The sequence below is a fragment of the Oncorhynchus tshawytscha genome, linkage group LG13 (genome assembly GCF_018296145.1).
Source record: "Oncorhynchus tshawytscha isolate Ot180627B linkage group LG13, Otsh_v2.0, whole genome shotgun sequence".
NCBI lineage: Eukaryota > Metazoa > Chordata > Actinopteri > Salmoniformes > Salmonidae > Oncorhynchus > Oncorhynchus tshawytscha.
This window is the reverse complement of record NC_056441.1, coordinates 68,073,890-68,087,837: the sequence shown is the minus strand read 5'-3', so window position 1 is coordinate 68,087,837 and position 13,948 is coordinate 68,073,890. Positions and strand designations below refer to the sequence as shown.

General features: G+C 40.8%; 1 protein-coding gene across 3 annotated transcripts in view; it reads right to left on the bottom strand.

Annotated features, from left to right (window-relative positions):
• Positions 1-462: 462 nt before the first annotated feature.
• The window catches only part of LOC112265564 (CD166 antigen homolog A), a 64,717-nt gene continuing 51,231 nt past the window's right edge, over positions 463-13,948 (bottom strand). For 2 of the 3 annotated variants that reach the window (XM_024442975.2, XM_024442977.2), the window contains exons 2-15: positions 13,448-13,554; positions 10,355-10,556; positions 10,123-10,187; positions 9,586-9,673; positions 9,142-9,300; positions 8,064-8,188; positions 7,678-7,810; positions 6,993-7,105; positions 6,537-6,663; positions 6,143-6,264; positions 4,498-4,630; positions 3,875-3,904; positions 2,234-2,345; positions 463-2,124 (exon numbers count right to left, since the gene is read on the bottom strand). In XM_024442975.2, coding sequence (XP_024298743.1) covers positions 2,010-2,124; positions 2,234-2,345; positions 3,875-3,904; positions 4,498-4,630; positions 6,143-6,264; positions 6,537-6,663; positions 6,993-7,105; positions 7,678-7,810; positions 8,064-8,188; positions 9,142-9,300; positions 9,586-9,673; positions 10,123-10,187; positions 10,355-10,556; positions 13,448-13,554 — 1,631 coding nt within the window. In that variant the 3' untranslated portion in view covers positions 463-2,009. The remainder of the gene's footprint in view (positions 2,125-2,233; positions 2,346-3,874; positions 3,905-4,497; positions 4,631-6,142; positions 6,265-6,536; positions 6,664-6,992; positions 7,106-7,677; positions 7,811-8,063; positions 8,189-9,141; positions 9,301-9,585; positions 9,674-10,122; positions 10,188-10,354; positions 10,557-13,447; positions 13,555-13,948) is intronic. The other variant, XM_024442976.2, reaches the window with a different exon arrangement.

The window sequence follows — 13,948 nt, the reverse complement described above, 5'->3', positions numbered from 1 at the left end:
ACTTGACTCTTGACATTAATTTACTAGTAACATTTAACATGTGACAAGATATTCATAAATCAGATCAAACTACTGAAAGCAACCTGATTGAAATATCCAAGTGGGATCTTATTAATAACATTTTTGATCTCTGAATGATGATGAAGCAAATCCTTGTGCTATGTTCTTTGGCCAATGGATGGCAGCATACATCCTTTCTATGTGCAGTTCTGGATTTCTGATTATCATGGTCCTGTGTGATTCTGAATTGACTTACCAGTGCCCTGCTATTAGTGTTGAGGAATGCCCAATAGTGGTCCAATTGTAAAATATGGATTTATGGATGATACGAATGAAAAGAGACTGATTCTCTGGGATTTGGGGGTGTTTATGTACCTATTCTCAAAGATATCTGATGGCAATACTTTTTATGATGTATTGAGCAGAATGACAGAGCCAACAAAACATTATTTAACATGATTCTTCAAAATGTAGGCTACACTTTATTTTAAACAAAAGTACAAAAACAAAAACCAGTATTTACAATACTTGCATGGCAATATTTACCCTCTTTGGTCTTATTTCCAATTTGTTGGTTTCACATTAACTACAACGCAGGACACAAACAGCAAGCTGACAGTATGAGATATGTGGTAAATCTCATAGAAATCTACAGAAGCCTCAAAATCCACAGATGGCTTACATTATAATTATTACTGTCAAATAACTGCAAGAAATTACTATCAATTGTTCAGTACCTTTAAAGCTAAGTGGTTACATTTGTGAGAATAATTGAATATAACTGACAGAGATGCTAACCTTGTAATCTTGAACAATATAAATAGCTAAAAATAACCAAAACAAATCACAATTACATCTAGGTCTGATATATTTGCAGGTTCAGTAAATGCTACTCATAACCCTGACCTAAATTGTGAAGTATGCAACTACTGGACAACTTGTCTCTTTACACATACAAAATGACATAAAAGCACAGAATTTAACACTATGAACACAACTGAGATAAGACATATTCTGTAATGTAGTGGTTATGTCCAAACTAAACACAACCCACTGATACACAAACAGATGGTCAGAGTGTACTGCATGGCTAACAGCATCACTCAATCTCCTGATACTTTTGATGGCAAAAATGTACAAAAAACAAACAGGAACCATGTAACATGTCATGAAATAATTTGTACAACAGATCTTCTACTTCCTGCAATGCAAAGTGATGCATCTTGGTATAATGCTTAACTCATATTACGTTACAACCAAAGCTAGTTATGTAGCCTATACCCTTCCCTTAGCCCTTTCATTAAAATATTCAACAGTTTATTTTTCCAATGGAGACTACACAAAATGGCAGTGTATGTTCCATAAAAAATGTACAAAATGTATTGACTGTGTTCGGTTGTGTTAATGGGTGTTTGGTTGTGTTGATGATATGGAACTGAGATGGAACAGCGGCGAACACCTTCAGATCCTCTATAATGCATTGAGGGTCAGGGAGGTATAGGCCAATGCACACATCCTTACAGAAAAGGCATATGGTCCAGTAGTTATTCTAATAGCAATAACGTTAATTAAATCCAAGCCAAACACTCCAATTGGCATTTTTCTCAATTTGACCAAATCCTTCTTAACCAACACTTGAAACAAAAACTATTACAAAGGAAAGGTAACACATTTTAACCATAGAGCAGACAATTTATGCTTATGTACAACACATATCCTTTCATTTAGCCAGTTTTCTTCTTTCAATATTCAGAGGAAATAAAGTTTTGTGGATAAGTCCAAATCCAAACGGTCTTCATCCAGTTCAATGCCCCCTTTTCAAATTTTAACAGAAGTGAGCCAAAGCGTCTAGTTTCTGCTTCTGCACTGCAGAAGAATTGTGATGATGTTAACGGCATCTTTTAATCTAAAACATAAGAAGTAAATATTCTAATATACAGTAATAGATGTGTTTTTCAAGACATGTTCTTTACCTTTTTTCTCTCTCATTCTTTAAACATTCCTTTTCTTTACACCTCAACTTTCTGGCTGTTTTCCTCCAGCTTCTCCTCTATTTTCTCCTCTAGTTTCTTGCTCTCCTCAGTGGATCCATCCTCCTTCTCACCAGTCTTCCAGCTGCCTTGCCTTTTAACACAAATCAAGTTGTTTAACACAAATCACAGCCCTCCAATAATAATACATACATCACCATAACATGCTATATATGAATGGCATTTTGATTTAATGAACTTACTTGGATTTCTTCATGTACAGCCAGTATGCTAGACCCACAACTACAGTGGCCAGGAGCAGACCAACAATAACTCCCACCACCAACTTTGTTGTGTCACTGTCATCTGATGAGCCTGTAAAGGCACAGAGAGAGAGAGGAGAAACATCAGACACAAGGAGAGAACATTCTGCAAATGAAGAGACTGCAAAAAATACATTTGCGTATGTATAAACAGGGTTAGGTAGGTTACTTTTGGAATGTAATCTGATACAGTTACTAGTTACCTGTCTAAAACTGTAATCGGTAACGTAAATTTTGGATTACCCAAACTCAGTAATGTAATCTGATTACTTACTTTTGGATTACTTTCCTTTTAAGAGGTATTAGAAGAAGACAAAAAGGATCAATCAAACGCATTTGGTATGTCATCATAGTGGTCTCTGACCAGAGGTGACGTATTTCAATTACTTTTGAGTATTTTGTATTTCACCAGCCTGAAGTACTACATCCAATGTATTTGGTAACAATATACTTTCGAGACCTGTATTACAAAAAAATAAAATAATAATACTTTTCTATACCATTTATTTTATAGCGGTTCACAATTTTGTGTCCCCCTTTCATCCTGCATTGGTATCAGAAGTCTGCTGACAATGGTGTGATAAGAGTGTGTGATAAATTACCTAAATGCAAATGTAAAAATGAACACTTGCAAAACACTTACATTTTGGTAATTTAGCAGACACACTTATCCAGAGCGACTTACAGTTAGTGCATTCAACTAAGGTAGATAAACAACAACAACATATCACAGTAATGGCAAGTAAAACACTCAGGTGGAACAAACTTGAGTCCCAAAAGAAAATGGTAAAACATGAGGATAAATATGGGAGCAGAGCAAGCAGATCAACGAAAGTAGTGAATTTCAGCTTTTTCACTGTGGGAGGCCAATGGAGTTAAACTTGTGCCTTTTTTCAATGCTGAATTGAATTTCATTAAGAAAATAGAAAGGTGTCAATGTATTTTTTCACAAAACATCCTTTCTACATTTAAAAATAATCCAATAATCTACTTTTAAAAAAGTATCTGTAATCTGATTACAATATTTTTGCTGGTAACATAACTGATTACAGAAGAAGAAAAAATGATCCGTTTACATGTAACTAATTACATGTAATCAGTTACTCCCCAAACCTGTGTATAAATGTCAATGAATACATATGAATGAATAAGGTACTGTATACACATTCATGCTGCAAAACTCAATGGTTGTTATAGAATTTGTAACCTTCTGTATTATGATTTAGATAAATGTGAACTGCTCCTTGTGAACATGTAATAAATACAATATTGGCAAATTAAAGGATGGATAACATTGAGAGATTGTCAGGATGCTGGTGGCTCCGCTCCTTCTGATCCTCAGAATGTGTATGTTTATCTTAACAAATATTTCCTACATCCCCAGCACCACATCTTGTTGTTCAACAGTGTTTCAGCAGTGGGGCAATTTGTGGATGCTGTTAATCTGAGATTGTGCTCTGGAGGGTATAATGCACAATAACAGATTCCACTTTCTCTGGGAAGCTTGTATATTTTTCTACAGAATCCCTCCTCTCCTCCCTCTTGCTACAGGAAATGTTAAATAAGATCATCACAACTTACCTTGTTTATCCATTCTCACCTCCTCAAATACTGAAATCAGATATAAAGTTATATTAACGTCCAACCCAGAAATCAGTTAAGTATACTGTATAATGTTATTGGTCAGACAGTGTGTTATCGGCTATGTTAGACTCTAGATTGACTGTAACACGGTGTGGGTTGTTTAGATTTCCTGGTCGCATGCAAACTGAGAATATGACATCAAAGGGGGGAAAGGATAGTCCAGCATCCCGACAAACAGACCAAAAGTGAGGGAGAAGAATGAAAAAGGGAAAAATGCTTTTCCAAAAACACAAAGATGAATGAGATATGGCTGTCGGTACTGATTTATCTAATCAGATACTGCAGAAACCAAAGGGAAATTATTGCCAAGGAGCATGCATAGTATGTCCAGTATGCATAGTAGCATGTTTTAGGTTGGCTAGAGACAAGAACTAGGTCCCCATGGCAAGGTTCCTTCCATAAAACATTTCCATACTTTTTTACTAATCATCATGGGAGTTTGTTAGCATCGGGAGAGGGTGATCGACCGGATTCACACAAGGATTAGTGAGTTACCCTTTAGAGAGGAAGGAAGGGGATAGGACAGGGAATTTTAGGCCATACCACCACACTGTACTTACAGGTCGACACGTTAATAGCCCTGGTGTCCTGGCCAAGCTCATTGGACACAGTGCAGACAACGGTCAGGTTGACTGTAGGCACAATGGTCAGCTTGTATGAGATCTTCCCATTGACGTAGGGACTTTCATCAGCCTGAAAATTAAATAGACGCAGCTGTTAGTGTATAATGGCATATCGTATATCTTGTGTATCTGATGGAGATTTAAATGCCATGCAGAACATAGCTGCTTCCTCTTCAGTAATAGCACAAAGATGCATATCATAGAATTCTATTGCGAGGAATATATGGAATCTTATATTATTCCATGGCATAATGAATGTTGTTCGAATCAAATAAAATATGTATATTTCACGTACTACCACTAGGAGGTGGTGTTGTATTTTCGTGAGGCTCAACCTATTCGTGAAAAGAAGTATCTTCAGGGCATAGAGGCAGAGGACTAGAGAAACCCCCAGACAAACAGGCAACACCCATTTCACATCTTCTAAGAATACGATATGGTGCATCTGCTATGAAAAGAGCCAGCACTAAACTTACATTTGATGTCTTATCCTATTTACCGTGAACAGGTTTTTTTTCTAAACGTTGAATGCACTGGTGTGTTTGTCCCCAGATGCGCAGAAATGTGAGCTGTGACTAAATTACTGTGTGTGAGTGACTCAGCCATAGAATATTCATCGAAAGAGGTCAGTGCAGCTTTGGAGTGGATTAATCATGCAGACCCAATGGGTGTGTGTGTGGTCATGGGACATGACCACACACACATTGACATGACCACACACACACACACACACACACACACACACACACACACACACACACACACACACACACACACACACACACACACACACACACACACACACACACACACACACACACACACACACACACACACACAATCTCACGCTGGCTCATTGTGTAGCTGTGCTATCAGTGCACACACAGGTACGCCAAGAACAAAAATCCTTTGTCTTCATGACAGACCAATGCATAATAAACGTGGTGTGCTTCTGAGAGAAGGAAACCTATCTACAAAAACACTGAGTCCATCAGTTTGGGAAGTGTCAGTCTGAAAAGTTTCAAGAAGAGAAGTTACTTAGGAAGTCACAAATAGTAACATAGTGAAAGACATTATGGGGGAAGTTAGTCTGTCTGAAATAGTGTGGACAGTAAAATACCACAAGCACTGATTCACTACAAAGACATCCAAAGGTTCATTGACTGTAAACCTCCCAGATTTAGAGTTCCCTGGCTTCCTGACAGATTCCAATAAAAGGAAGCTTAAATTGACTGTTTTTATAAGGTCAGGAGCTGCTTTCATATCGGCAGTAACACACCCGGAAAGATGGCGATGATTTGTGTGTTCCGTTGCATTCATGTGGTGGCACGCCACAGAAAAATGGGTGCATGGCACAAGGTGTTGCTTTGAGAGAATTCCAGATAGACTAATGATTTTATGAGTCTTTACTGCTATTCCAGGATAGATAAGGGTGTTGTGCGTTTTACAGTAACTGATGGATAAATACAGTATGTGTGGTCTGTATAATGAGTGTCCCTGTGAGTGTGAAGTCTAATGGCACCTCCTGTGTGTCAGTGGAGTGTCCTGGCACCTTAGGGAAGATGTCTGTGTTTGTTCATACCGAGGTGCCGTTGACGCTCCAGGCCACAGTGGGTTTGGGGGAGCCCTCAGCCTCGCAGGTCAGTACCTTGTGCTGGCCGTCCTCGCCACGCTGCTTGGCCAACCGCCGGATGACTGGAATACCTGTAAGAAGACGCATGACCTCCTCAGCTACACCAAAACGAATAAGAAAATGATTGCACCATGCCATGCAACAACACCACATGATGTATGGACAACACAAACAAATATGGAGAAAGCCTCTCCCTGAAGTGAAACAGCTACTGGGGAATCAGGATCTTTGAATAAAGGTCTATCATTAGCAACAGGTACAAAAATCTCTTTCAAAAACAGTGTTGAATGTGATCAGTAACAGCACAAAAGCCTTAACTGAGTAAATGTCCCAAAGTCTTTACCTTCAACGACCAGCTCGAAAGAGGCTTTCTTGATGAGAGCGCCCATGGTGACCACAACCTCATACTTTCCAGAATCAGAGTAGGTCAGCTTGTCAAACTTAGGCATTTTGTCTAGCTTGCCATTGTCCTGGAATGATATAAGATCAACCATTACATTTGCCTTTTGGTCATTTAGCAAACGCTCTTATCCAGAGTGACTTACAGGAGCAATTAGGGTTAAGTGCCTTGTTCAAGGACGCACCGACAGATTTTTCATGTAGTCGGCTCAGGGATTTGAACCAGCGATCTGTTGGTTACTGGCCCAATGCTCATAACCACTAGGCGCCCTTCACATTCATTTAAATTATGAAAAACACGCTGAAGTCATCTTATTGCTTTGATAAGGTTTTATCACCCATTTCCAACCAAAAACATAAATCTAGGCCTTATAATAACTTTGGTACTGTTTAGTCTTACCTTAGTCCAGGACACCCTGAGTTCTCCAGACGCATCGGTCTGCAGGTTCAGAGCCAAGCTTTCGCCGGCGCTCTTCATGACCTTCTCAGAGGGGCTCAAACTCATATCCAGGTCTGAAAGGGAGGAAGGGAGGAGAAAGACACACTGTAAGCAGGCACTTAACCGCCTCGAGGAGAAGGGGCCACAGCACTCCTGTTGAAAACCATTTCAGCTCCCTATAGAAGCCTCAGCACGTCCGCATTGATCCAGCGTATTTAACGCATTAAAGGACGTGAGCTTTCCAAGTATTTTCACCTCACAGCGTGAGACGAGATGCTCGGCTTCTATTCTCTCTAACAAACCGTATGTCCTTTCCTGCTGAGGGATGCGGTTGCAAACGGAAATATACTCTGACAATGTTCCCCTTTGAGAAAATAACCCTAATGACTTTATACTGCCGGACAAAGAATGAATTATGAATTAGATGATAAGTAATTTTCCCACACACTTCCAAACGCAATCTATAGTAGCAGGAAATGGGCTATCATTATGGCTGGTATTTCCCATGAATCCACTGCTGGCCTAGCATTGTTAAATAAATTGCTGGCAGTATTTCAGTTGAAGATAATACATAACTTAATTGAAGAACTAATGCTAGCTAGCTTAAAACATTGATAAAGATATCTGTAGATAAAGAGTGACTTACAATTGATGGTAATGTTCTTGGAGTCTTCCATCTTGGCATTGTCAACGATAGAACACTTGTATTCCCCTGTGCTGTCACGTGTGACATCAGTCACAGTGTAGGAGTCAGAGTTCTCCACCTTCACCACCTTTCTCTTTAGGAACATAAGGATACATTTTGAAACTCTCAGATTGGCTTGAGTCTAGGTTAATGTAGCGCTTCACAGACAGGGTGGATGCTGTAAGACATGTAGAGTTTGACCAGGTGTAGGGTTTGACTGGGTTAAAGAGGACAATGGCAGTAGAAGGCAAGTAATTAAAGGGTTCAGATTAGGAACTAAGGGCATATGCCAGGTGGGGTTTCTGGTTGTGTGGGAGGATAGTGTAGTCATGTCATTGAGAGCTTGCCTGAATGTGGAAGTTGAAGCTGGTGGGAAGTGGGTTCCCATCGGCCTTGCACTTCAGAGTCACGTTGTCTCCTTCCATAAGGGGCCCTTTAGAAATTACATGTAGACTGACCCTCTCTGTGGGGTCTGTAGGGAGAGGAGAGAGAGAAAGACCAGGAGAGAGAGAACAGGAGCAAGAGAACAGCAGAGATGGAGAGGAGAGACAGAGAGTGAGCCGGAGAGGAGGAGGACACAGTCAGGCTGAGACCTGAAACACAGTGACCCTGGGCAGACAGGGCTTCTGAGACCATCACAGTGACCCTGGGCAGACAGGGCTTCTAAGACCATCTCAGTAAGCAGACTAGCCAAGCTAGTGACGTCCTCAGGGCTGTACACTCCATTTCTGAGTGTGTTCCTGTGGCAATGGCTGCTTTTGAATGCAGCGGCGGAGCTGGTCGAACGGCAGCCACACCCTGAGGCTCTAGACAAAATTCTCCTTTCAAACATCAATGATGCTGCTCCAGATCAGCCAAATTGCCAACATTTCTTTAAAAACAGGATTCAAACAGCCGAGCCCTGATAGGTCCTATTTAAAGGGCCATTTCGAGTGAATAACATCGACTATGCTATTCCTCGAACGCTACGCTCCGAATCACTCCCACAACAGACTCATGGACACATCATTTTTAAATTAGTGTCATTATTGTGTCATTATTCTTGTCTGTCTGGGCTGCAAGAAAAGAGCCATAGAGGCACAAATGATCGTACTATAACTTGAAAATAAAACAGCCATCAATCTGGTTGTCGATACACTGACTGCTGGCTGCTGAGGCTGATAGCAGATCAATAGCCTTCCTACGACAGACAGCAGTTAGGGAAGTTGTGTCGGTTAGGGCAGTTACAGGCAGTTAGGATAGTTGAGGCAGTTAAGGTAGCTGGGGCATCTTGGGTAGTTTAGGTAGTAAGGGTAGTTGAGGGAGTTTGAGGTTGGTTTGGGCAGTTTAGGTCTTTGGGGCAGTTTGGCTAGTTAGTTGGGGCCTTTTAGGTAGTTGGGCTATTTTGGGTAGTTGGAGTAGTTTGGTGGCTCTCTGGTTACTTACAGGTGACAGTGAAGGAGACTGGGGAGGACAATGCGTTCAGGGTCCCACAGGTGAACAGAGCATCTGTGTCTCCCTTCTCAGCTGTGTACTGAAGAGTGGAGGAAGTGGTAGTGAGGCCAGTGACTTCGTCCACCTTCACTTTGGAACTGATTATAATGCCTAAAAATAACAACAATACTGATTAGAAATGGTATGGTTACAGAGTAGCATATCGACACACAGATAAACAATAATATGATCACCAAGTTACTGACATTTTGGATCCTGTAGAAACAGACACATTTATGAGAATTGAAGAAAATATGTAGCTCGAGAGGTGATATTTAACTACTCGGTTCTTGTGGAATCTCACACCAAACAAGTGAAATGTGTGAATGTGCAATCTTCAGCCCCCTGCAGTTGTTTACCACTTGTAAATAATCTATCAGAACTTCAATAATGTACCTTTCCCATCCGCCACCAGATGTTTCTTGTTCTTGAACCATGTGATGTTGGCAGCTGGGTTGGAATCAGGGGCGCTGCACTGCCCTAGCTGTGCAGACGATAAAACAAAGCGAGGAAAAAAGCGGAAAAATCTTATTTTAGAACAATCCACAAGGGCATACGAAAGGTTGGAAAATCCTTACGTTATAAAAGTGGCTCAATAAAATTCCAATATTTTTGTTGCTTAATTGATAAAATATCTGTGCAAATTAGCTCTCATCTGTGGTGGATCTACTGCATTTGTGAACCCCCCCATGTAGCATGAAATGCCCAAAGCATTTTAAACCTCCTCTTAGATCCATCCCATGGTTGTTTTAATTGGAGGAGGGATATTCTGCTGTTTACTAATTCATCAGGATCACTTCAAAGCACTTTTCATTCCAGCCGCACCGTCCTTCTTTAGTTTGCCTCAAGATACTTCATCTCCAATGAACAATTTCCCTTGATATTCCTGCTTAATATAATGTAGGCATAAGCAAAATCATATGATGAACCTACCTGGGTTGGTTTGCCAATCTCCAGCTCTGCGGCTAGGGCTGTGATCTCCACTCTGGTTGGAGCCTCTGTAGAACAGTTAATAACATTAACAAGCTGTAGGCATCTCAGAAAGCACTCACTATCACTCTGGCTAACCATCATAATATCACACAGCACAGCATTGACCTGTACCTCAAAGGCCCATTCCATAGCATGCATTAGTACGGCTGCAATATTGCCCTTATGTACCCACTGTGGATAAGGAGTTTGACAGGGTATTCTGAGATGTCAGCCCCAGCCACCACCATGCAGGTGAAAATCTTCTCATCCTTCAGTGATGCTGCAGCAATCAGCAGGCTGGAGTTTTCGGCCATGCTGACACGGTCTTTGTACTGGTTGGTGGCTATGACAGAGGCATCCTGGTCTTTCAGCTGGGTCAGCAGGTCCCCATTGTCCTGGAAATATAAAACAGTTTGGGTATTAAAAAACTAGCTAATGGAGCTGTACTACTGTAGGACTTGGTATAGAAACCATTGAACATATCATTCCCCCACTAATGGTGAAGGAGCTAAATAGACTTAGTTTATGACTTATTAATAGATATTTTAGAATATCTAATCTTTATTTTTACACTGTTGCTGCTCTGGAAGTTTGAAAGCTTGAAGAGGACGTGTATACATATATACTGAACAAAAATATAAATGCAACATGCAACAATTTCAAAGATTTTACTGATTTACAGGTCATAAGGAAATCAGTCAATTTAAATAAATTCATTAGGCCCTAATCTATGGATTTCACATGACTGGGAATACAGATATGTATCTGTTGGTCACAGATACCTTAAATAAAAGGTAGGGGTGTGGATCAGAAAACCAGTCAGTATCTGGTGTGACCACCATTTGCCTCATGCAGCACGACACATCTCCTTCATATAGAGTTAATCAGGCTGTTGATTGTGGCCTGTGGAATGTTGTCCCACTCCTCATCAATGGTTGTGCAAAGTTGCTGGATATTGGCGGGAACTGGAACATGCTGTCTGTCGTACACGTCGATTCAGAGCATGCCAAACAAGCTCAATGGGTGACATGTCTAGTGAGTATGCAGGCCATGGAAAAACTGACATTTTCAGCTTCCAGGAATTGTGTACAGATCCTTGCGACATCATGCTGAAACATGAGGTGATGGCGGCAGATGAATGGCACGACAATGGGCCTCAGGATCCCGTCACGGTATCTTTGTGCATTCAAATTGCAATTGATAAAATGCAATTGTGTTTGCTGTCCATAGCTTATGCCTGCCCATACCATAACCCCACCGCCACCATGGGGCACTCTGTTCACAACGTTGACATCAGCAAACCGCTCGCCCACACAACGCCATACACGTGGTCTGCAGATGTGAGGCCAGTTGGACGCACTGCCAAATTCTCTAAAACGACGTTGGAGGCGGCTTAACATTAAATTCTCTGGAAAAAAGCTCTGGTGGACATTCCTGCAGTCAGCATGCCAATTGCACGGTCCCACAAAACATGAGACATCTGTGGCATTGTGTCGTGTGACAAAACTGCACATTTTGGAGTGGATTTTTATTGTCCCCAGCACAAGATGCACCTGTGTAATGATCATGCGGTTTAACTTCTTTGTGGTAGGGGGTGGTATTTTCACGTCCGGATGAAAAGCGTGCCCAGAGTAAACTGCCTGCTAATCAGGCCCAGATGCTAGGATATGCATATTATTAGTAGATTTGGATAGAAAACACTGAAGTTTCTAAAACTGTTTGAATGATGTCTGTGAGTAAAGCATAACTCATATGGCAAGCAAAAACCTGAGAATAAATCCAACCAGGAAGTGGGAAATCTGAGGTTTGTAGGTTTTTAAGTCTTAGCCTATCCAATATACAGTGTATGTGGGGTCATAATGCACTTCCCAAGGCTTCCACTAGATGTCAACAGTCTTTAGAACCTTGTTTCAGGCTTCTACTGGGAAGTGGGAGAGAATGAGAGCTGATTGAGTCATGGGTCTGCCAGAAAGCCATGTGCTCAGTCAGGCGGGAGCCCGTGAGAGTTAGCTCCTTTCCCTTTCATTTCTAAAGACAAAGGAATTCTCCGGTTGAAACATTATTGAAGATTTATGATAAAAACATCCTAAAGATTGATTATATACATCGTTTGACATGTTTCTACGAACTGTAATATAACTTTTTTACTTTGTCTGGACCTAGTGCCTGCGCATTTGGATTACTGTACTAAATGCGCAAACAAAAAGGAGGTATTTGAACATAATGATGGACTTTTTCGAACAAAACTAACATTTATTGTGGAACTGGGATTCCTGGGAGTGCATTCTGATTAAGATCATCAAAGGTAAGTGAATAATTATAATGCTAATTCTGACTTTTGTTGACTCCATAACATGGCGGGTATCTGTATTGCTTGTTTTGGTCTCTGAGCGCTGTACTCAGATTATTCCATGGTGTGCTATTTCCATAAAGCTTTTTTGAAATCTGACACAGCGGTTGCATTAAGGAGAAGTATATCTTTAATTCCATGTATAACAGTTGTATTTTCATCAACATTTATGATGAGTATTTCTGTAAATTGACGTAGCTCTCTGCACTTTCACTGGATGTTTTGTCACCGGATGTTTTAGAGGCAAAACATAACAAAGCGCCAACGTAAACAGAGATTTTTGGATATAAATATGAACTTTATTGAACAAAACATACATGTATTGTGTAACATTAAGTCCTATGAGTGCCATCTGATGAAGATCATCAAAGGTTAGTGATTCATTTTATTTATATTTCTGCTTTTTGTGATTCCTCTCTTTGGCTGGAAAAATGGCTGTGTTTTTTGTGTCTAGGTGCAGACCTAACATAATCGCATGGTATGCTTTTGTCGTAAAGCCTTTTTGAAATCGGACACTGTGGTGGGATTAACAACATGTTCATCTTTAAAATGGTGTATAATACATGTATGTTTGAGGAATTTTAATTATGAGATCTCTGTCGTTTGAATTTGGCGCCCTGCACTTTCACTGAATGTTGGTCAGGTGGGACGTTAGCGTCCCACGTACCCTAGAGAGGTTAATACGTTTATTGATATGCCACGCCTGTCAGGTGGATGGATTGTGTATCAAGAATGGTCCACCACCCAAAGGATATCCAGCCAACCTGATACGACTGTGAGAAGCATTGGAGTAAACAATGGCCAGCATCCCTGTGGGATACCTTGCAGTGTCCATGCCCTGATGAATTGAGGCTGGTCTGAGGGCAAGAGGGGGAAACTCAATATTAGGAAGGTGTTCCTAATGTTTTGTATACTCAGTGTATATCAACAACTTACGTATTTCCATTTTGTTATGAACAGGTCCTTTGGTTTGGGGGCTCCATTGTTGCATGGCACCTCAACGGTCTCTCCATACAGGCCGATAACAGTATCCATAGCGCTCACTGAGAGAGAGATATAAAAACACATGGTCATTTACTCAGTCAGGAAAAGGAATTTATTGGTCATTTACTCAGTCAGGAAAATATATATTTATATATATATTTTAAACCTTTACCCCTTTTTCGTGGTATCCAATTGGCAGTTACAGTCTTGTCTCATCGCTGCAACTCCCGTATGACTCGGGAGAGGCAAAGGTCGAGAGCAGTGCGTCCTCCGAAACACAACCCAGCCAAGCCGCACTGCTCCCGACCTTCACCACTCCCGAGTCCGTATGGGAGTTGCAGCGATGAGACAAGACTGTAACTGCCAATTGGGTACCACGAAAAAGAGGTAAAAGTAAAAAAATATATACAAAAATTATTCTTGACACAATGCCCGCTTAACACCATACACCTG